At 44.1% G+C, this 25,319-nt stretch overlaps 1 protein-coding gene across 2 annotated transcripts in view; it reads right to left on the bottom strand.

Moving 5' to 3' along the window:
* The window catches only part of CASP7 (caspase 7), a 97,372-nt gene that overhangs the window by 23,322 nt on the left and 48,731 nt on the right, over window positions 1-25,319 (bottom strand). The window contains exon 1 of one of the 2 annotated variants that reach the window (XM_068258212.1): window positions 20,485-20,633. The exons of the other annotated variant lie outside the window; for it this stretch is intronic. Coding sequence (XP_068114313.1) covers window positions 20,485-20,519 — 35 coding nt within the window. The 5' untranslated portion in view covers window positions 20,520-20,633. Of the gene's footprint in view, window positions 1-20,484; window positions 20,634-25,319 lie in introns of those variants that run through there. 2 annotated transcript variants of the gene reach the window in all.

Below are 25,319 nucleotides of genomic sequence, written 5' to 3'. Positions count from 1 at the left end.
GGGAGCATTCTGCGCTCGTGAAGTTCATGTACTGGAGCTGGAAGAAACCCCAGGTAAGTAAAGGTTATTTTTTTTCAGCTCAGATATCCTTTACAACAATCCTGAACTGAAATGTAATTGATGAGATAATTATATGTGTTGTACTAATGGTAAAAAGAACATCAATAACATAAACCAGCTTAAGATCTGAATTTTAAAACTCAGTTCTAATCAGCAGCCATGTCAGCCTAATGTAAAATCAGCTTCATTCAGCAACAAAACAAGCAGAAGTAATGACCTTTAGCACTTTTCAGCTCTAAAACCTTATCACCATTGTTTTCTCAGTCAGATAACAGTGTTTTGCCTTCTATTTATTGTATCTTTCAGGACATTGGACTTCATTCTACTTTTTTATAGCATAAAACCTACTACCAGAAAAAAAAAATGGTACCAGAAGAGCATTCAGACAGTTAAACACTTTCATTTTCCGTGGGAAGCTTTTTGATCCGAAGCTGAAGCTTATATCAGAAGTTGATGAGGTGGTTACATTATCTTTTTTAGGTTTCCTTATCAGCCACTATTAGTAAACATTCTTGGCAGTACTTCAGCTGAAAACGATCAGAAAGTGAACCAAACCTATAGTCTTTTATTACAGGCTTTAATGCTTTCTAAATACACCTTTATAGAATACCCAAGGACAGATTCCAATGACAATGAAAGAAATGTCACCGCGTCAGTTATCAAGCATGAATTGGTGGCTCAAGGGTATGATTTTGTTATACTTATGTAAGGAATTCTTTGTGTTTTTTCCCCCACTTACTCTACCGCTAACAAGAGCACCTCCTGTGTGCAAAAGACTTTCACTTTTAAAAATGTCATCTGGAAAGTAACAGCCATTTCCAATTAATCATTATATTTATTTTATGTTAACGACACACTGGCCCATATGCAATTTATTTTTGTACTTGAGTTTTCTCCTAGGTTATACTTTCACAATTTGTAAATACAGTCCCAGATATCCGCCACAGGTGGGGATTGCCAGATGCTGGATACTTGTGCTTGCCGGTTGCTTTACCCGGCATTAAATAGTACTAATCTCACCCCCCGGAGCAGCAGGAACTACTCCCCGACCTTCTAGGCGCCATCTTCTACACATCCTGTAGCTCCCAGTGTATTTCCAGCATTCTCATTGTACGCTCATGGCATGTCACCTGACCCGCATCAGATCACGTAACACTCCGGGAGCCATGCATGCACATCGGAAAGCCGCAGGGAGCTGGTGGATGTGTAGAAGACGGCGCCTGGAAGGTCAGTGAGTTGTTCCTGCTCTAAAACCCACAAAAGCTCAGCCCTGTTATCTCCCTCATGCAATCTGGTTAGTTGACAGGCAAATGGTAACAGGCCAAAAGTTAAGGGAAGCTGCATCCAATCGGTGGTCGGGAACAAGCAGGATTCCACAACAAATAATCGGACCAAGAGAAGTCACAAACTCGCCTGGGTCAAAAACAGGTGATCAATACAGTATAAATGTCTCTGGTAAGACTAACGCCAAGCTGCTTGAGGTAACAGCACTGAGCGTCTGCCACACTGGCCTTAAACAGCTTTTTTCAAACTTGCGCCAAAATTCCATGCATGTGTATTTTCGCAAATGGGAGTGTGCATTTCTGCATGTGTGTGCGCAGTTCACCCACAACATAAGATGTACACGCACAATGGCGGGCAAGACCTCCCCTATACAGTACAAAAGAGAGTGTATGTTCGTGCAAGCGCGGACGCACACAAGGACCCTGAGGGTACGTGTTGTAGCATTACCAGTGCATGTTAGCAGAGACGTTTCTACACAGACACAGAAAAGCTCTGGCATTAAATGCCTACATGGGTCTAGGAATATATCTAGATCTGAAGTTGGGCCTTAAAGAGTAACTGAACTCAGGAACTACCCGTATTTTTCGGACTATAAGACGCTCCCGACCATAAGACGTGCCTAGGTTTAGAGGGCAAAAACCAGGGAAAAAAATATATATTAAACCTGGTGGATCCATGAAGGGGCATTTTGTGGATTATGCCCCCTTTGCACCTCTAGTGTCTCCTTGTGTCCGTCTCTGACTCTCATGTGTTCGCCTTTGTCCCTTTGTGTCCTCTTCTATGCCCCTTTGTGTCCTCAGTTTGCCCCCCCCCCGTGTCGTCCTCTGCATGGGCACAGTACAGGGAGTCCCCGACATTGCGGTGGGTTGGAGGTTTGTATTGGCAGGTGTTGACAAGTCAAGAACTCCCTGCATTTGGACTATAAGACGCAGTGACTTTATTTCCCCACTTTTGGGGGGGAGAAAAAGTGAGTCTTATATTAAAGTGAACCTCCGGACTAAAAATCGACTCAGCAGCACTGAAAAGGCTTTGTGTTGCTGTAACAGTTTCACAGCATCAGAACTTTGGTTCTCTTATACAAGCCTCATTTTTAGCTGCACAGAAGAAAACTGCCCGGGCTTTTTTCCCCTGATGCTGTGCAAAGCATGATGGGATTTCTGATTTTGTTGTTCTCGTTCTACTGTTTTGGTGCAAATTTTTTTTTATTTACATTTTGAATTTGACATTTGAAGCCTAGTGCGCGCAACTGGAAGGGGTAATCAGGACACAGGATAGTTGGAACTGTGTCTCCTGCTCCTTGTCACCTCCTTTCAACCAAAAAGATGGCTGCCCCCATGACAAAGATGGCAGCCCCCATGAATCACAAACATTTGCCTGTTCTTTTAAAACAGGGCGGGCAAGAGATTATATTACCTATCTATTCTAATTAACATAACTAATGTAACTTGATGACAGTATGTTTGTTTAGGCTGAAGTTCCCCTTTAAAGAAAACAGTATGTAGCAAACAAACACCTATGGTCAAGCTCCACACCACAAATGGGATTCTCTGAAATTGATGGCATTTCCAGCCTCCCGTGAACATAGCAGAAACAGCTCTATATTGTTTACAACAGCAGTCAGATATCTCCCAGGAACATCAGCCCTGCAGCGATGAGCATTTCTAGAATTTCCAAAAAGCAGTGGGGCAGTCCCCATGAAACAGAGATTCTGCAGTGACAGCCATCCTGGTGATAGAATCCCATAACCCAAAGACACCGGTAAAATGATCTTAAGATATGTAAATCAAGGACGAGATTACGTCACTCAGAGGAAAGATCTAGCTCAGGTTTGCTTTAACGTTTTCTAATGAGATTTTAGATTTCCAGTGTCTGAGACAATCATTTGTGATCATTTCAAGTAGAAAACCTAAGTTTGCCCATACATTACAATCGGTTGTAAGGATTGATCCGGCATGCTGGGAAATAATTCCTTAAAGGCTTGTTCACACTAACAGCGCTTACAGGATTTTTTAAGCGCCGGCGATTTTTGAAAATCGCCCTAAAAGCGATTGTGCAATGATTACCTAGGATTACAAGTCGCTCGCCAAAGCGTTGCCTGTACCATTTTTGGAGCGATTTGCCTATAATCGCAAGTATAGGAAAATCACAAAATGCTTGAAAAAGCACTTGGTACAGCAATTTCCCGAGCGCTTTTTAGAATAAATACATTATATTTATTCTTTTCCGGGTGAAAAAGTTCACTTCCTGACTGACATCAGGAAGTGAAAAAGATAAGTCACTCTGCAAAAGCACTTAGAAAAGCACTTTATAAAAAAAATAAACAAACAACATTTGCAACGCGCAGGTAAGCGCCGGGAGGCTCTAAAACACAAATCACACACAAAATCGCAAAACACTGGCATCAGCGATTTCGATTTTAGATGTGAACAAGGCCTAATTCCTATAGCGTTTTTCTCCTGTCAGAGAGCGCCCGTAAGTCAGCCACTAGAGCGCACTCAGTAGGCAGTAGCAGTGTTAGGGAGGCTTGCCCAAGGAACTCCTTACTGAAAATCTTGGTTGCAAGGGCTAGATCAGGTGCGCGGCAATAACCGCATTACATTTTTCAGACCACCCGATGTCACTACATGCGCCAGTGTCACATGGTACAGGAGCGTGCGGTGACAGTTAAAAAAAGACGCTGGGAAGACTATTTATTTATCTATTAATGATTTGATCAGTAGGAGATCTATGTGTTCAGATAAAAAAAGTTTGTTTTTATATTTTACATGTGAATTAATGTCTGTCTACTATGGAAATAAGCCAAATATGACCCTGTGAACTTTCAGATAAGATGCCCAGTGAAAAGTCCCCATCTATTAATTACATACAAAAGGAAATTACCAGCTTCTTAGAACAAGAGGTAAGCTATGGACATTTACATGATACATTTACAGAACATGTGGATTATCGTACCTCATTCTAATTTACCGTAAGTGAACCCGAGTTAAAAATAAACAATTGTATTTATCCTCCTACTCCTAAAAATGACTATTTTTTTTTAGATATCCCATGGTTTTATTTTATATTTAAACATTTACAAAGTAGATTGAATGTTTTATTGTCTCTGTTCAGTGACAGCCTATTAAGTGTCCCTAAATGAAAATGCATGAACTATTGACCTTTTTCTATCTGTCCCCTGCCCTCAGAAGTTGTATTCTGCCAGGAAAACTTTTATGGCTGTAATTTGCTTATCACGGAGGTCTACTATATTGCCGACATGGTACCGACAAGACAGAAGCTGTCACTTCCATGCTTCAAAGTTAACTCTTTCAGGCAGCAAAGTAAAAAAAATTGAAAACAGCCTGGTTATTAATAGGATTTGCACTGTACCTACACATGTTTATCTCATCAAGTCACATGTCGCCTCGGGTACACTTTAACCATGTTAGCCTTTTGGAAGGGACTTTCACATCCAAAAGGCTGCTGCTGCGGTGCTGCGCGCTCTTACGCGCGCGCACACGTACCCCCCCCCCCCTCCCCCGTTAGCCCGGAGATAAATGAATGGGAATATAGTTCCCATTCATTGATCTAAGTCCCCGGTAGAAAAACCTTTCTGAATAGAAAAAATAAAAAAAATCACATCCTCCATGGATAGAAAAACAAAGAAAATCACTGTGGCCATCTTGTGACCAAATAGTAAAACTACATGCACATACATTTTTATCACAAAAAGACACAATAAATTTAAATTTTACTGTTTACCTCCCACACCCAAAAAATACCCAAATAATTTTTTTACTAAAAAAAATAAAATAAATTACAATTTAAAAACAAAACAAATAGTTACCTAAGGGTCTGAACGTTTTAATATGCATGTGAAGAGGGTATACAACTAATATTTTTTTAATTATTAGCTTGTAAATAGTGATGGACACAAAACTAAAAAAATGCACCTTTATTTCCAATTAAAATATTGGCGCCACACATTGTGATAGGGACATAATTTAAAGAGACACTGAAGTGTCAAAAAAAGCATCTTTTTATTTAACCTCCCTGGCGGTAAGCACTTTGCTAGCTGCGTGTGCACTCTGATCGCCGACGCTCCGCACCGATTAGCCGCTGCCACACGCCGCACCCCCCCCCCCCAGACCCCGTGCGCTGCCTGGCCAATCAGTGCCAGGCAGCGCTGAGGGGTTGATCGGGACTCCCAATGACGTCACGACGTCGGGGACGCCATGGCGACAGGGGAAGCCCTCCAGGAAATCCCATTCTTTGAACAGGATTTCCTGATCGGAGATCGCCGGAGGCGATCGAAGAGGGCGGGGGGATGCCGCTGCACAGCGGCTATCATGTAGCGAGCCCTGGGCTCGCTACATGATTTAAAAAAATAAATAAATTTAAAAACTGCTCTGCTGCCCCCTGGTGGTTTTTAATAGACCGCCAGGGGGGTTAATAAAAGTGTTTAACATAATAGCCCTGACTAAACCGCCGCATTCCCGACGCTGTAAACTATCTAAATCCCCCTAACTCACCCCACCCTCTCCACTGCAAAATCCATGACTTTCTTGGTCATGGATTTTGCTGTCCTAAGCGCTTCCGTGTGAGGCAGGGCTATGAGCTGCAGCCCTGCCTCACACGCGTCTGTCAGCGGCGGATCTCCGCCTTTCCCCCGCCCCTCTCAGTGAAGAAAGACTGAGAGGGGCGGGGAGAGGTGGAAATCCGCCACTGTCAGACGCGTGAGGCATGGCTGCAGCTCATAGCCCTGCCGCACACGGAAGTGCTGCCTGGATTGCACCTTGGGGAGTTTGGGGGGAGTTAGTTAGATTAGAGCGGTGGGGATGCGGCGGTTTAGGTAGGGTTATTATGTTCAACACAAAAAAAAAAAAGATAGTTTTTTTGAGACTTCAGAGTCTCTTTAAAGGGAACCAGAGATGAACGTTTCACACAAAATAAACATATCAGTTGATAGATTGTAAAGAATAAATGCTCTACCTGATAATTTTGCCGCTCTGGTGTGCCTTTTTTAGTGTTTTTTATCCATTATTGCTCCAGGAAAAATCAAATATGGCCGCCGGCTCATATCCCTTCTCCTACCGGGTTATGAGTTGTTCTGGATGTGCTGTCTAGGCTATATGAGACTAGGCTGCTAGCTAGATTAAATGCAGCCTTTCATCTATGTGCTTTCATTTTGGTATGATGTACAGCTGCCTGTAGGAAGTGTCTCTCATAGGAATGAAACTGCAGTCATCATCAGTATCTAGTGCACACAGAGCACACAGGGATCATATTGCAGCCACAGAGCTTCTCTCTCAGCAGGAGCAGCCCCTCCCATGTCATCACAGCTCTCAGTATGCAAAGTAGGAAATCTAAGCCAGGAGGGGGAAGGCTTGGGCTTGAAAAGACTCCACAGAAGAGTGACTCAGCTATAATGATTCCAGGTCAAACCTCGACTGAATAGTCGGTGGATTCTTATCACAGTTGCTAATAGACTAATTAAGCAGATAACAATGAAACTAAAAGCAGGGTAGGTGTTTACTGTCATGTTCCCACTGATAAATGTAATAAAATACATGAGTGTGCTTCGACTCTGGTTCTCTTTAAATGGTGTAATAACCGGGAGAAATGGGCAAATAAAATACGTAGGTTTTAATTATGGTAGCATGTATTATTTTAAAACTATAATGGCCGAAAACTGAGAAATAATGAATTTTTTCAATTTTTTTCTTAATATTCCTGTTAAAATGCATTTAGAAAAAAATAATTCTTAGCAAAATGTACCAGCCAAAGAAAGCCTAATTGGTGGCAGAAAAAACAAGATATAGATCAATTCATTGTGATAATTAGTGCTAAAGTTATTGGCGCATGAATGGGAGGTGAAAATTGCTCGGATGCATAAGGTGAAAAACGACTGAAGGCTGAAGTGGTTAGGTATATCAGAATTAGATAGATGGTATCATTTTGATTCAGAACATTCCAGTTTTTATTGATGGCTAACACGGTACAATACTCTAATGTTACAGGACATTACCAATGTTATGAGATCTAATTAAAATGTTTATTGATATCATGATGACTAAAAACGATGGAGTTTGTTTATGTAAAGAAAGCCAAAAAGTGTCATACAGTATATATGCACCTTTCCCAATTGACCACCAGTTATCTGATAATTCAAAATTTCACAATCCAGAAAATGTATAAACTAAACTCAATTAATAACGATCCTACGTCACCCAAAAGTCTCTATATCACCATCTCTGAGGCTAGTTCACAGTGCTCAGTTGTGCTGCAGAATAATTCTGCATGGCATCTCACTGCCCATACAGTTCTATGGGCCTGGTCACAGTACTGCGTTGTAACTGATCATGTTATTCTAACTCGCTGCATGCAGGCTTTGGATGAAAGTCTATGCTCAGCAGGGGCAAACCGAGGATTTTTAAGGGGGGGGGGGATTCCTGAAAGGTCTCGCACAGTACAGTGTAATAATATGGTAGGACATCATGCTGGGTACACATAATGCAATTTCCTGTCCGACCGACTGACAACGGGATCGATCAGGAGCAGTTTGGATACAGATAATAATGAGGACAGCCGACACTGCTAATGATGGGGAAAGTGAAGCATTCACCCAGCAGGGGAACAGGGCTGCGCTTATAACTGACTCTGTGCTCTGTGAAATTCCCCAGAGCTGCTCCATGCTCTGTATACACACTGCTGCTCCATACTCTGTATACATGCCTCAGTCTCCATTGCAGTTAACACTTATGTGTGCATTATGCAACTGACCACTGTGAACCCAGCCAGACCCTTTTATTATAAAAGGCCTAGCAGGCTGGCATTTTATCAGAGCCTGACATTCTACTGAGTTACACTGGCTTATTGGGTTTGTTTAGAACAGTGGTCCTAAGACTACAGCCCGTGGGCCAAATTCGGCCCCCTGAGGCTTTTTCACTGGCCCCCAAACACAAATGTATAACTTATAGATGTGGCCCACTGCACCTTTAAATATTGACAGCCTGCATATAGAATAGCAGTGCTGGCACCACCCATCCACATATGTAGAAGCCAACAAGCAGTAATTCGCTGGCTTCCAATACAATTCTGCATCAGGTGACACTGCTGTCTAACTGGACTCCTGGCAGGTTGTCACCTGGTTATGCTTCACTGTCTGGTGACAAAGAGTTCTTCGGGCGCCGCATGACTGAATGGCTGCTGCTGGGAGGTCTCCTCCAGGCATGATTAGGGGAATCAATACCTGGATTCAATGTAATGTTTTTCAACATCATTTTATGTATGTTCCGGACCCCCGGCAGTCTGAAGTATGTTGACCTGACCCTTGACAGAAAAAGTTTGGGGACCCCTGGTTTACAGGGACATAAATATGGCAGCCTCCGTATTCCTCTTGCTTCAGTTGTACTTTAAGAGATATTTGCTTAAGCTTTTTTATTCAAGAATAGGACTTTGAATTCAGCTATATACAGAACTTTTGGACCATACATTGTACAATCTCGATTGCAACAATTTTGATGGCAGTTAAAAAGTACTGGAGAAGAAATACTATGATGAAACAGAGCTCGGACAATTTCCAGTAGATCCAAGTGCAGAACTGGGACACGTCAGCTGTTACTAATGTTGCTCTACTAATAAAATATAACAAAGTTTATTTTGTAGGCATTTGTGCTGGTTAATCCCATTTATCCCATTTGGGGCTAGTGGCCCTGCGATCCTGCGCTGCCGCTTCCAGGTGAATTTAGGGGTTAAACAGAGTTGTACCCATTCTGCTATCCCGCCATATAACAATCCGCTGTACTGGAAACTTTAAACGACCCACATAAACTACTGCTAGTAATTACCAAGGGCTGTGGAGTCGGAGTAATTTTGGGTACCCGGAGTTGCAGTCGGAGGTTTCAATAAACTGAGAAGTCGGAGTCAGATGATTTTTGAAACAAGTCCATAGCCTTTGTAAAAATCAGACTAAAGAGTCGGAGTTGGAGCAATTATTGGGTACATGGATCGGAGTTGGAGCAATTATTGGGTACATGGATCGGAGTTGGAGCAATTATTGGGTACATGGATCGGAGTTGGAGCAATTATTGGGTACATGGATCGGCGTTGGAGCAATTATTGGGTACATGGAGTCGGAGTTGGAGCAATTATTGGGTACATGGAGTCGGAGTTGGAGCAATTATTGGGTACATGGAGTCGGAGTTGGAGTAATTTTGGGTACATGGAGTCGGAGTTGGAGACCTTTTGGGTACATGGAGTCAGAGTCGGCGGTTGTACCGACTCCACAGCCCTGTGTTTACCTCCAACCGCATGTCCATATCTTGCTCTTCCCCCACCCCTCTCCATACAGCAGAACAGGCTGCTCAGCTGTAGCCCAGCAGTGTGCCTGTATGGCGATCATTCTGAAACCTGTCACCCTGAACAATCACTGTGCTGGGTGACTATTCTTGTGCGTCTGTACAGGCCGTGGGGGGGGGGGGGGGCATAACTACAAATCATGGAGCCTCCCAGCAAAACTCTGATAGGGCCCCCAGTGTTCACACCCTTTCCCCCTGCCTACCCCTGGGGATCCTCACAGCCTGGGGGAGGGGGGGGGGGAGGCATCTTGCTGCAAGGCTCATACTACAAGTGTGACCATCCTACTCTTCAAACTCATAACAACTGTAGCCACAAAAACGCCTGATCTGAAGAATGGACCTCTTTATTGGAGGATAGTAGTTGGGGCCCCTTACAGGTCTGGACCCCCTGCAGCTGCTACCCCATAGTTACGCCCCTGGTGTAATGGTTAAATGGAACCTAAACTGAGAAGGATATGGATTTTTCCTTTTAAAATAATACCAGTTGCCTCTCCTGCTGATCCTGTGTCTCTAATACTTTTAGCCACAGCCCCTCAACAAGCATGCAGATCAGGTGCTCTGACTGAAGTCAGACTGGATTAGCCGTATTCTTGTTTCAGGTGTGTGATTCAGCCACTACTGCAGCCAAAGAGATCAGCAGGACTGCCAAGAAACTGGTATTGTTTAAAAGGAAACATCCATATCCCTCTCAGATTAGGTGCACTTTAAGGACTCTGCCTCTGACACAGGAGACCTGGGTTCGAATCTTCCTGTTCAGTAAGCCAGCACCTATTCTGTGAAGAGACCTTGGGCAAAACTCCATAACACTGAGAATGCCCTAGTGGCTGCAGCTCTGGTGCTTTGATTCCACCAGGAGAAAAGCGCGATATGGAGGTTATTTGTCTTGTCTTGTACTGTATGTCCGGTGTTGGCCTGTTTCCCCCAGCAGCCTGCAGTGGACTGATGTACATGCAGAGCAGACACACACTTTCCTGAAGTCTTGTTCACATGTCACCATATCTGGATGTATGTGTTGCATAACCACAACAACCGCCTGACATACATAGTGTTTATCTGGTGTCATTCATCCGACACAATGCCACACACAACTCAGATCCACATTGCGGTGAGAACGGCAAGAGACCTCAAGAGCAGTACAGCATATCCATATATCCATACTAGTCAGATATGCTACCGCTGTGGCTGGGTCCATTGCAGAGTGCACCAACCCTGAGCCAGCAATACCAACCAGTTCAGCCCCCTCCCTTCTTGCTTGTTGCTTCCTGTAGCTTATACAAGTTCCCCTTTGTTTCTGTTCTTGTATACTGTACACAATATAATGACTTCTCTTTCCAGACAAATATTTTTATACTTGACCCCTGAGAGACCACAGAGCTCATCACAGAGGCACCATAAGCACACACATAAGTACACCCAAACACTGGCATCTTTCTATTAAGACTTCACCAATGGCCACCTGGTCAGAATAGTATGTCATTACACGTAATCGTTTTTAAATTATTTTCTCAACATCATTTCTTTTACAGGACAGGTTATTGGACAATAACATTTCCCAGCGTAATAAACAAAAAAAAAATACAACCTATAATACAAATACAACCTAACATTATCCAGTCTAAAATCCCCGCCTCCAGGACCTGACGCCAAACGTGTCAGGCGGTCCTGGGGGAGCCACTTTGCGACCGGCCATTGGCGTTAGGTGGTCACAGAGCAGTTAAAGGGAACCATAACTCTAAAAAAAAATGTGTTTCACTTACCTGGGGCATCTACCAGCCCCCTGCATCCATCCTGTGCCCTCGCAGTCACTCACAGCTCCTCCGGTCCCCGCTGCCAGCTAGTTTTGTTTTTGCTGACGTGGAGTTGGCGGGACGCCACGCATACCTTTGTACGCATTCCCGCTGGTGCATGATTAACACATACATTTTTAAGCATTATAGGTGCAACCTATACATTTTTTACGTGCTGTACATGTAACGCATAAAAATGTATGTGTTAATGTCTGCGATAACTTCCTGCACCAGCGGGAATGCGTACAAAGGTACCCGTGGCGTCCCGCAGACTCCGAGTCGGCAAAAACTAAACTAGCTGGCGGCGGGGGACCGGAGGAGTTGTGAGTGACTGCGAGGGCACAGGATGGTTGCAGGGGGCTGGTAGATGCCCCAGGTAAGTGGAGCCCTTAAATGGAAGCCCTTTAAAGTTCCCTTTAAGGGCTGGTGCACACTACAAGGGCTTTTTAAACGCCAGAAACTTTAAAAGCTCTTGCTAATGCAATGCTATGGGGTATTTTTACAAAATCACATCATACCAGTGTGGACACTCACATAGGATAACATTACCAGGAGCTTTAGCTCAGCTTTGCCTTAACTGGCTTTCCTAAACCAGTTTTTAAAGGACACCTGAAGTGAGAGGGATCTGGTGGCGGCCATAGTTGTATCCTTTTTAGCAATCCCAGTTGCCTGGCTGTCCTGCTAATCCTCTGCCTCTAATACTTTTAGCCATACACCCTGAACAAGCATGCTGCAGGTCAGCCAAATAGATTAACAGAGCTGCCAGGCAACTGGTACAGTTTAAAAGGAATTAAATATGGCAGCCTCAGTTCGGGTTCCCTTTAAATGTCCAAAATCCGAGACAATTGCTTGTGATCTTCTCGGGTGAGTCAGATGAAAAGCAATAATGTTCTATTGCTGTGGCTAATGATATACTTTAACCCAATCTAAAGTTGGACACGCACGCGCCAAACAAATTTCAGTTTTTAGTGCCCTTTTGCACTTAAAGGATACCAGAGCTGAAGGACTCTGGTGAATGGCCATATGTAAGGTAATGTGAGTCGCCTGGGTTGGTCTGTCAGAACAGGGCTTGAAGCTGGACAACGGCAAGTGACTGAGGGGAACAGAACGCGTGGTAAGTATCTACTACTAACACCCCACACAAGACATATGGCCATTTGAAGCGAGTAACATGATTTAAAATAAACACATGACGTACAGTAGCTGCAAATGAATATTACATACTTACCTCACCGCCAGTTCCTCTCAGAAGCTCACCATTTTCTTCTTACAGTCATCCCTTCTAGTTCTGACAATATTTTGTCAAAACTGAAATATACCAGTTGCTGTCAGTTATGTATAAGCAGCTGTCTGCAGGGCCGGGCCGAGGCAGAGGCGAGAGAGTCTCCAGCCTCAAGGCGCAGTGTAGGAGAGGGAGCACAACTCATTCACCTATCATTCCCCTATTGTGTTTGAAGCAGAGAGAAATACGATAAGGGGATAGATGACAGTGACTGCAAGCCAGATAACTAGAGATTACGGTGCTGCGGAGGTTGGGGGCCATGGGGCACCTCTTAGTCTAATAGCAGTGAGTGATGGCTGGGGTGGGAGGGATGGAGGGGTGCACTTTGGTGTCTCAGCCTTGGGTGCTGGAGGACCTTGTCCCGACTCGGGCTGTCAGTTACAACTGAATGTGCAAGGTAATGTCCACGTTTCCCTATGGCTCCAGTGGGAAATATTACAGTTGAACAGTGTGTTGACCAGGAAGATGTTGGGGAAATGGCCATTTTTAAAATGAAGAGCGGAGAATTCCATTGATCACAGCAGACAAACAGGACGCAGGAGAGGAGAGAGAGAATGAGGAGTAGATTACACGGGAGGTAAGTATGACCTGTGGTTATTTTGACTTTTTTTCAGTTCAGGTTCTCTTTAAGCTCTGGTATTCTGTAATGTGTTGCTGCGGATCGCTATGTGATGTCATCCAGGATCAAACTGTCATGTGATTTGGATGGCATGCTGGTCTAAATATGCAGGGTTCCCCCATGCGACTTGGATGCGGGGAAATGATGCGCATTCGTAGTGAGTGGAAACCGGCGCTATGGAAGAATGGGCTGCTTATCAGAGAGCCAAACAACTCATCTCTACAAAATCACCCGCAGAGACCAGACATTAATTTTCCCAGGAGTGCATTTAGCAGAAGAACAGATTCTATTATTGGATTTTTAAGTCCGGTGCAAAAAATGAAGCCAAGCGCACAGCTGTCTGCAGAAACCATTCGGGTATCAGCTGCTAAATGAAACAAGGATTCTGATTGGTTCCTATGCAACTCCTCCTTCAAACAAACATTCTGACTGGCTGCTATGCAACTGCTCAAGTTTGTTTTTTTCTCTTTGGTTAATCTGCAATTCTAAATCCCTCTGCAGAAGTCTCCACAAATAGAATACTATACACCTACTTTTGTGCCATTTAATCTAGAAATAAGGCTTGTAGTTGTGGAATCTGGTTAGTCCTGATAAACAATAAAATCGTACAAAGAAAAAAAAACAGACTCTGCTGAAAATAGCACTCCCTGTTCAGCGAGTGGTTTCAGAGTGGGTCAAAGATGAAGCACCCTAACTGCACTAAAGGGCCCAAAGTCCAATAAGTACCTTTAGGATTTCACAGGTCATTTTGAGAAATTTCGTTTCAAGACTAGTCCTCACGGTTTAGGGCCCCTAAAATGCCAGGGCAGTATAGGAACCCCACAAATGACCCCATTTTAGAAAGAAGACACCCCAAGGTATTCCAATAGGTGTATGACGAGTTCATAGAAGATTTTATTTTTTGTCACAAGTTAGCGGAAAATGACACTTGTGAAAAAACACAATTAAAATCAATTTCCGCTAACTTGTGACAAAAAATAAAATCTTCTATGAACTCACCATACTACTAACGGAATACCTTGGGGTGTCTTCTTTCTAAAATGGGGTCATTTGTGGGGTTCCTATACTGCCCTGGCATTTTAGGGGCCCTAAACCGTGAGGAGTAGTCTTGAAACTAGGATTTCACAGGTCATTTTGAGAAATTTCGTTTCAAGACTAGTCCTCACGGTTTAGGGCCCCTAAAATGCCAGGGCAGTATAGGAACCCCACAAATGACCCCATTTTAGAAAGAAGACACCCCAAGGTATTCCAATAGGTGTATGACGAGTTCATAGAAGATTTTATTTTTTGTCACAAGTTAGCGGAAAATGACACTTGTGAAAAAACACAATTAAAATCAATTTCCGCTAACTTGTGACAAAAAATAAAATCTTCTATGAACTCACCATACTACTAACGGAATACCTTGGGGTGTCTTCTTTCTAAAATGGGGTCATTTGTGGGGTTCCTATACTGCCCTGGCATTTTAGGGGCCCTAAACCGTGAGGAGTAGTCTTGAAACGAAATTTCTCAAAATGACCTGTGAAATCCTAAAGGTACTCATTGGACTTTGGACCCTTTAGCACAGTTAGGGTGCAAAAAAGTGCCACACATGTGGTATCGCCGTACTCTGGAGAAGTAGTCCAATGTGTTTTGGGGTGTATTTTTACACATACCCATGCTGGGTGGGAGAAATACCTCTGTAAATGGACAATTGTGTGTAAAAAAATCAAAAGATTGTCATTTACGGAGGTATTTCTCCCACCCAGCATGGGTATGTGTAAAAATACACCCCAAAACACATTATACTACTTCTCCCGAGTACGGCGATACCACATGTGTGGCACTTTTTTGCACCCTAACTGCACTAAGGGGCCCAAAGTCCAATGAGTACCTTTAGGATTTCACAGGTCATTTTTGTTTCAAGACTACTCCTCACGGTTTAGGGCCCCTAAAATGCCAGGGCAGTATAGGAACCCCACTAATGACCCCATTTTAGAAAGAAGACACCCCAAGGTATTCCGTTAGGAGTATGGTGAGTTCATAGAAGTTTTTATTTTTTTGTCACAAGTTAGCAGAAATTGATTTTAATAGTTTTTTTTTTCACAAAGTGTCATTTTCCGCTAACTTGTGACAAAAAATAAAATCTTCTATGAACTCACCATACTCCGTACGGAATACCTTTGGGTGTCTTCTTTCTAGAATGGGGTCATTTGTGGGGTTCCTATACTGCCCTGGCATTTTAGGGGCCCTAAACCGTGAGGAGTAGTCTTGAAACCAAATGTCGCAAAATGACCTGTGAAATCCTAAAGGTATTCATTGGACTTTGGGCCCCTTAGCGTACTTAGGGTGTAAAAAAGTGCCACACATGTGGTACCGCCGTACTCAGGAGAAGTAGTATAATGCGTTTTGGGGTGTATTTTTACACATACCCATGCTAAGTGGGAGAAATATCTCTGTAAATGACAATTGTTTGATTTTTTTTTACACACAATTGTCCATTTACATAGAAATTTCTCCCACCCAGCATGGGTATGTGTAAAAATACACCCCAAAACACATTATACTACTTTTCCTGAGTACGGCGGTACCACGTGTGACACTTTTTTGCAGCCTAGGTGCGCTAAGGGGCCCAACGTCCTATTCACAGGTCATTTTGAGGCATTTGTTTTCTAGACTACTCCTCGCGGTTTAGGGCCCCTAAAATGCCAGGGCAGTATAGGAACCCCACAAGTGACCCCATTTTAGAAAGAAGACACCCCAAGGTATTCCGTTAGGTGTATGGCGAGTTCATAGATGATTTTATTTTTTGTCACAAGTTAGTGAAAAATGACACTTTGTAAAAAAAAAAGCAATAAAAATCAATTTCCGCTAACTTTTGACAAAAAATAAAATCTTCTATGAACTCGTCATACACCTAACAGAATACCTTGGGGTGTCTTTTTTTCTAAAATGGGGTCACTTGTGGGGTTCCTATACCGTCCTGGCATTTTACGGGCCCAAAACCGTGAGTAGTCTGGAAACCAAATGTCTCAAAATGACTGTTCAGGGGTATAAGCATCTGCAAATTTTGATGACAGGTGGTCTATGAGGGGGCGAATTTTGTGGAACCGGTCATAAGCAGGGTGGCCTTTTAGATGACAGGTTGTATTGGGCCTGATCTGATGGATAGGAGTGCTAGGGGGGTGACAGGAGGTGATTGATGGGTGTCTCAGGGGGTGGTTAGAGGGGAAAATAGATGCAATCAATGCACTGGGGAGGTGATTGGAAGGGGGTCTGAGGGGGATCTGAGGGTTTGGCCGAGTGATCATGAGCCCACACGGGGCAAATTGGGGCCTGATCTGATGGGTAGGTGTGCTAGGGGGTGACAGGAGGTGATTGATGGGTGTCTCAAGGTGTGATTAGAGGGGGGAATAGATGCAAGCAATGCACTGGCGAGGTGATCAGGGCTAGGGTCTGAGGGCATTCTGAGGGTGTGGGCGGGTGATTGAGTGCCCTAGGGGCAGATAGGGGTCTAATCTGATAGGTAGCAGTGACAGGGGGTGATTGATGGGTAATTAGTGGGTGTTTAAGGTAGAGAACAGATGTAAACACTGCACTTGGGAGGTGATCGGACGTCGGATCTGCGGGTGATCTATTGGTGTGGGTGGGTGATCAGATTGCCCGCAAGGGGCAGGTTAGGGGCTGATTGATGGGTGGCAGTGACAGCGGGTGATTGATGGGTGGCAGTGACAGGGGGTGATTGATGGGTGGCAGTGAAAGGGGGTGATTGATGGGTGATTGACAGGTAATCAGTGGGTTATTACAGGGGAGAACAGATGTAAATATTGCACTGGCAAATTGATAAGGGGGGGTCTGAGGGCAATCTGAGCGTGTAGGCGGGTGATTGGGTGCCCGCAAGGGGCAGATTAGGGTCTGATCTGATGGGTAACAGTGACAGGTGGTGATAGGGGGTGATTGATGGGTGATTGATGGGTAATTAGTGGGTGTTTAGAGGAGAGAATAGATGGAAACACTGCGCTTGGGTGGTGATCTGATGTCGGATCTGCGGGCGATCTATTGGTGTGGGTGAGTGATCAGTTTGCCCGCAAGGGGCAGGTTAGGGGCTGATTGATGGGTGGCAGTGACAGGGGGTGATTGATGGGTGGCAGTGACAGGGGGTGATTGATGGGTGATTGACAGGTGATCAGTGGGTTATTACAGGGAAGGACAGATGTAAATAATGCCCTGGCGAATTGATAAGGGGGGGGGGTCTGAGGGCAATCTGAGCATGTAGGCGGGTGATTGGGTGCCCGCAAAGGGGCAGATTAGGGTCTGATCTGATGGGTAACAGTGACAGGTGGTGATAGGGGGTGATTGATGGGTGATTAGTGGGTGTTTAGAGAAGATAACAAATGTAAACAATACATTTGGGAGGTAATCTGATGGCGGGTTTGCGGGCGATCTAATGGTGTGGGTGGGTGATCAGATTGCCCGCAAGGGGCAGGTTAGGGGCTGATTGATGGGTGGCAGTGACAGGGGGTGATTGATGGGTGATTGGCAGGTGATTGACAGGTGATCAGTGGGTTATTACAGGGAAGAACAGATGTAATTAATGCACTGGTGAATTGATAAGGGGGGGTCAGAGGGCAATCTGAGCGTGTGGGCGGGTGATTGGGTGCCACCAAGGGGCAGATTAGGGTCTGATCTGATAGGTAAAAGTGACAGGTGGTGATAGGGGGTGATTAATGGGTAATTAGTGGGTGTTTAGAGGAGAGAATAGATGTAAACAATGGATTTGGGAGGTGATCTGATGTCGGATCTGCGGGCGATCTATTGGTGTGGGGGGGTGATCAGATTGCCCGCAAGGGGCAGGTTAGGGGCTGATTGATGGGTGGCAGTGACAGGGGGTGATTGATGGGTGATTGACAGGTGATCAGGGGGGATAGATGCATACAGTACATTGGGGGGGGGGGTGATCAGGAGGGAGCAGGGGGCAGGGGGGGGGGGGGGGGGATAAAAAAAAATTGCGTTGACAGATAGTGACAGGGAGTGATTGATGGGTGATTAGGGGGGTGATTGGGTGCAAACAGGGGTCTGGGGGGTGGGCAGGGGGTCTGGTTAACATCGTCGGGTTAACATCCCGCCGGCGCTTCCGTATGGCCGGCGGGATGTTGCGGCGGGTGAGCGGCGCCAGGCGGAGGATCGCGTCACGGATGACGCGATCGCTCCGCCCATGCCCCTACAAGGACCGCCGCCATTTGTCTATACGGCGGTCCTTGCGGGGTGCACTTCCCGGCCGCCAATTGTATATACGGTGGTCGGGAAGTGGTTAATTTTGACCAGAACCAATCGGACATGCTCTTGGCGGCAATAATTTTCATGTGATTTGATTATAATAATCAAATCAGATGGTGGCCAAGTCGCCTGATGTTTGGCCACCTTTATTGTGGTGGTAGTAGATAGAAAGTAAAGACTGGAAATGGAATCAAGGCCACAACAATTCAACTCTATTGATTATCCAACCATCTTAAATAATCCTGTATTGCAATCATGTGTAGCGATGGTCATGTCCAGGAGAACTCATGGAGAAGCATGTGATCAGTTTAGTCAGGTGATAGATATGCAAGTCTCTGATTTGCTAGTCCTGATCATGTGCTAAAGCTTTGCAAATCTATCAGCTGATCAAACCAAACCACATGCTTCTCCATGCGTTCTCTGAGACATGACCACCACTAATCGTGTTTTTTTTTCTTCTTCACATCAAGTTTATAGTGGTATATTCAAATAACATGTATACACATTCACATATCAGAATGGTATATAAATCACACAGTAGTAATGAGGCAAGTATATACAATACATCTGAAAAAAGACATTTATAAGCCGAGAAGTACTTGATGTGAGTAACATGGAAAGGAGTCAAGAAGAGAAAATTGAACTGTAATAAACCAGATTTCTATCCATATACCACCTTAAAACAAGGCAGATAACATTAAAAATGCTCACAGCAGCAAACAAGCAGTCAGACCCTGTAGGTGTGAGAGGTTAGATATTTATAATGAGGAGAGATTCCATGGGAACCAGATGTTTACAATTTAGTAAGGGAACCTCCATAAATTAACTTTCAGCATGGTAAGATAGAATTGACTGTACCCACTCTGTACAGGTTGGAACTATGGGTCGCATCTACAACCAATTGCAAAATCATACTCAAAACTATCCCTCTCACTTCAGGTGTCGTTTAAGTTTGACTGCATTTGCTACGTGCTTATTTCAGGTGAGTGATTCAAACACTTATGATGCCAGAAAGATCAGCAGGATGCCAGGCAACTGGTATTGTTTAAAAGGAAATAAATATGGCAGCCTCCATATCCCTGTCACTTCCAGTGTACTTTAAAGGGAATGCAAGGTGAAAATAAACTGATTTGGTCAACCATTGTAGTTATCCTCCTACTAGATATCCAATGGTTTTATTTTATATTTAAACATTTACAAAGTAGATTGAATGTTTTATTGTCTCTGCTCAGTGGCAGCCTATTAAGTGCCCCAGAGTTAAAAACCATGAACTATTGACCTTGTTCTATCTCTTCCCTGCCGTGAGAAGTTATATTCTGTCAGGAACACTTCTATGGCTGTAATTTGCTTATCAGTGAGGTTTACTATATTCCTGACAAGGTACCAACAAGAGAGAAGCTGCCATTTGCACGACTGAAAATTAACTCTTTCAGGCAGCAAAATATAAAAAAGATAAACATCCTGGTTATTAATATGTTTTGTACTGTACATACACATGTTTATCTCATCATGCCACATGTCGCCTCAGGTACACTTTAACACACTCATCTCCTGGCAGAGCAGATTGGCCAGCTAGCTAGAGAAAGTGGCGGAGAAACCTCCGCAGCTGATCATTTTTAAAGCACAAAACATTTGGAACATAGGCAAATTATAAATGCCATTTCTATTCAACAGATACTTTAAAAAAAAACAAAACTGCCCATAAACCTCCTGGCAACCGTCCCTAACCCTCTAGGCAACCATCCCTAACCCTCTAGGCAACCATCCCTAACCCTCTAGGCAACCATCCCTAACCCTCCAGGCAATCGTCCCTAACCCTCCAGGTACTCCCCACACACTCCGCAGATGCCAGGCTACCTGGGCTCCTCATTAAGCGGCACTCCACTCTGCATCTGAGAATCTGTTGGTGCGGCGTGCTGGCAGCGTTATACGTGGTCGTGCCCAGGTCCTGCGGGAAGGCCACCATGCTCGAGGCTGCTGCAGAGACTGAGCCGCGTGGCTGCAGGGTATAGCAGGCCCTTCGCTCTGCCTGAGTCAGCAGGGTGACGCTGGACCTTTCTATGGGGGTTATTGAAACCCCCACCCTCCCTCCCTGACACGACTCCGCTGGCCTTTATTCACAGCGCCGCTCTCACTGCTGACCAGAGCAGAAAGCCAGACCTGCTCCATTCACAGAGCCCAGCACAAAGTACACACACTGCAGGTCACACATGTGATGTGCTGTGCAGGGACTGACACACACACACACACACACACACACACTATTCAGCTCTGTACATGCTTATCTCCATACAAGCAACACACAAGCCAGGACCGTAGATGAACTCTGCTTCCAGAAACTGTCACTGCAAGAAGAATGGTTCTCTCCAATCCTCATAGGCACACCATATACCAGGGCCTGTCTGCATGAGAGTCACTTGCATAATATTATTTTAAATCCATCTTCAGTTCCGCTTTCAGTGACAAGACAAAATACTCTGTGTAGAGCTGTGGAAGATGTCTGTGTCGACGCTATATAAATACTAAATAATAATATCTTCAGTTCCACTTTAAAGCAAAAATAAACTTATGAGGTAATGAATTGTATGTGTAGTACAGCCTAGGTTCTCAACGTGTGGTACGCGTACCCCAGGGGGTACTTCTAGTGGTCCCAGGGGGTACTCTGGCTTGATATACTTAGCCAAGAACAACAAATTTAGAGTTTGAGAAAATGATAAATCTTATTTTAAACAACCCCAAATTAGTATTTTAGCTAATTAAAAGCAATAGTAAAGGCTTGGAAATGGTTTAGAACCAATTATAATATACTACAATTAAATATATATTTGTCAAGGGGTACTTGTGATAATGTTTACTATGCTAGGGGGTACTTGGTGAGTACAGGGTTTTAAAAGGGGTACACACCGATAAAATGTTGAGAAACACTGTAGTACAGCTAAGAAATAGAAGATTAGTAGCAAAGAAAATAGTCTCATATTGTTTCCAGTACAGAAAGAGTTACAAAAAAACTTCAGTTATCTATGCAAAAGAGCTCCTTTGAGCTCTTTGATTCACTGGATCAAAGTTAAAACAAATTCAGTTGTTATATATGCTTCTCTGAGCTATTTTACCCGACTGTTTTCTGAAGCACCTAAACAGCCAAGAAACCGTTGATGACAGCTTGAGATAAAGTTTTACTGCAGGAAAGTTCAAAGGGTCATTATTTCTGCTTGGCTTTAAAATTGCAACTGTGACAGAATGATGCAATGTTATAAAAAAAATAAACTATATAACAGAAAATAAAAATATGGGACTCTTCTTTGCTACTTATGTTCTATTTATTATCTGTACTACATATACACTTCATTATCTCAGAAGTTTATTTAGGCTTCAGGTTTCCTTTAGCTGTCCTTTAGGCCCCTTTTCCACTAGCAATCGCTAGCTTTCGCGCTGAACGCTAGCGATTGCGATTCAGCAAAAGTAAAAAATTTCACGGCAATTTCCCGACGTTTGCGATCGCGATTTTGCTATGCTATGCAGCGCATAGCAAAATCGCGGCAATAATCCTTCCGCTGCGCGATCAAGTAAAAAACGAATCGCGGCAGTGGAAATGACCGCGATTGCTATGTTAAAAGCAAACCGTATCGATTTGGAAAATCACTAGCGGTTTGCGATTTTGCGATTCAGCAGTCGCAAACGTTATAGTGGAGAAGGGCCCTCAGAGGGGCTCACAATCTAATCCACACCATAGTCACATGTCTATGTATGTATCATGTCTATATCATAGACTAGGGACAATTTGTATGTATAGTGTAATGTATTGTAATCTAGGTCCAAATTTGAGGGGAAGCCAGTTAATTTATCTGTATGTTTTTGGGGTGTGGGAGGAAACCGGATTGCCCAGAGGAAACCCACACAGACACGATGAGAACATACAAACTCCATGTAGACAGTGCCCTGGCTGGGATTCAAACCAGAGGCCCAGTGCTGCAAGGTGAGAGTGCTGCCCACTAAGCCACTGTGCTGCCCATCCTCAGTGGCGTAGCTATGAATCTCGGGGCCCCGGTGCGAGTTTTACATTGGGGCCCCCCAAGAACTCTATACGTAGCAACTGATACGGCGCAACAAAACCTGCCAAGGTCATCTACAGTGTCAGAGGTGCCAGAAGGGGATGGGGAACAGCTTGTTAATGATTACTACCATTCAAAGCATCTATAGAAGTGATCATTACCAACACAGGACCAATAAACAGCTTATACTTTGGTTTAGGAAGGGCCCCATGGGGTCGCTACCTCTGCAACCCCTATTGCTACGCCCCTGCCCATCCTCAATTATTCCCCTAATAAAATGTTCTCCAATCATCTACTTAGTGACATATAGTAGAATGCATTCTAACCTGCAGTTATGTTAAGGCCCATACACATGCTGGATTGATATTGCCTGAGGGAGAGAGATCCGAGCTCTATACGGAGGGAGAAAATGTAATGCTGTGGATGTTTGGGCATTGCCTTAGGCGCCATACTAATATCGGCTAACGTGGGAAATTTGCATAGTGGGTTTAAAACAGTGGCTGTAAATTTCCTGACCTAACAGATATTAGTAAGTGTGCCTAACCTTGCATGGCGCAGATATCTTGAAGTTTTTGCGGCGGGGTGTAGTGTTAAAGTGTACCCGAGGCAACGTGTGACATGATCAGATAAACAGTGCAAAACAAATAACCAGGCTGTTTTACTTGCATTATTTTGCTGCCTGAAAGAGTTAATTTCTAGGCATGGAAGTGACAGCTTCTGTCTTGTTGGTACCTTGTTGGGAATATAGTAAACATCACTGATAAGCAAATTACAGCCATAAAAGATTTCCTGGCAGGATACAACTTCTGAGAGCAGCGAGAGATAAAATACATGAACTATTGACCTTTTTCTAACTTCTTTACTTATATGTAAAATTTTAGAAAGAAGGTTGAATGTTTTAATGTCTCTAATCAGTGTCAGCCTGACACTGATTAGAGACATTAAAACATTCAACCTTCTTTCTAAAATTTTACATATAAAAGAAAACCCTGGGATTTCTTAAAAGGACAACTGAAGTGAGAAGTATATGGAGGCTGCCATATTTTATTTCCTGTTAAACAATACCAGTTGCCTGGCAGCCCTGCTGATATAGCATGCAGCGAATCTGTCAGATCTCACAAAAATGTCAGAAACACCTGGTTTGCTACATGCTTGATCAGGGGCTATGACTAAAAGTAATGGAGGCAGAGGATCAACAGGGCAGCCAGGCAACTGGTATTGCTTAAAGTGAACCAGAGACGAAGCACCCTCATGTATTTTACCATATATATCAATGGGAACATGACAGTAAACACCTAGTCTGCTCTTTGTTTTATTCTTCTCTGCTAAATCTGCCTGTTATCAGCTCTGATAAGAATCCCTGATTGAGTATTCAGTCTAGCTTTGTCCCAGAATGTTATAGCGGAGTCATAGCAGAGCCACAAGTGGCCAGACTTGAGCTTGAAAAGACATCACTGAAGACTGACTGAGCTATAATATTCCGGGACAAAGCTAGACTGAATGCTCAGTCGGGGATTCTTATCATCAGAGCTGATAGAATGAAACTAAGAGCAGAGTAGGTGTTTACTGTCATGTTCCTATTGATATATATGGTAAAATACATGAGGGTGCTTCATCTCTGGTTCTCTTTAACCACTTAAAGAGAACCAAAGCTAAAGTAAAGAAAAGATTCTATACATACCTGGGGCTTCCTCCAGCCCCATACGCGCTGATCAATCCCACGCCGCCATCCACCGCTGCCCGCATCTATGAGAACCGGCTCCCCGCTGTTCTGTCAGTCGGAGCCAGTCTAGCGTAGCAGAAGTGCGCTCTTTGCGTATCTCTGCAGCAGCCGCTAGAGAGATACGTAGAGGGCGCACTTCTCCAGCGCAGCCCAGCTCCGATGACGTCAGTGACAGGAGCCGGTTCTCGTAAATGTGGGCAGCGGTGGATGGCGGTGTGGGATCGATCAGCGCGTATGGGGCTGGAGGAAGCCCCAGGTATGTATAGAATCTTTTCTTTACTTTAGCTCTGGTTCCCTTTAGGCCGGTTACACACTGAAAGCGTGCAGGAGAACGGCTCCTGCACGCGTTGCGGTGTGTCGTCGTGAAACTCCGGTGCGACGCTGAGTAGCGGCGGTAGTAGTTAATTAACCCGAAGGGGAAACGGCGATTCCCGACGATAAAATGCGCCGGGACGCGTCGTACCGCAACATATCGAAACGCAGCATCGGGTGTGAAAGGTAAAAGGAAAGTCTATGGACTTTCCTTTTACCTTGGTTAACGCAAAGTATAGACTTTGCGTTAAAACGCCAAAAGAGGGCTCTGGTGTGAAAGAGCCCTTAAGCCTAACTGGCCAAAAATATTTGTCCAGTGTATTTGTGGAGGATAAACCACCAGTTTGTTACTAAATGAGGCATATGTGGTATTCATTTTAACCGTGACGAGTTGTAGAATACATTTTGGTGTGTCTTAAAGCTTGGGCGCACGTCACATAAAAAATGGGTAGGGAGAAACTCAATCCAACATAAAAAAAGTAGTTTTCAAAATTATGATCAAACTTGGGAAAGACTTAGCAAAACTACAAAAGACATATGTGGTAATATTTTAACCGTGATAAGTTGTAGAATGGAGTTTAGAAAGTTTTAAGGTTGAGGCCCATGTC

This window comes from Hyperolius riggenbachi, chromosome 10 (assembly GCF_040937935.1).
Source record: "Hyperolius riggenbachi isolate aHypRig1 chromosome 10, aHypRig1.pri, whole genome shotgun sequence".
Classification (NCBI taxonomy): Eukaryota; Metazoa; Chordata; class Amphibia; order Anura; family Hyperoliidae; genus Hyperolius; species Hyperolius riggenbachi.
Note: the sequence above shows the minus strand (reverse complement) of the source record. Positions and strands in the feature narration are given on the sequence as shown.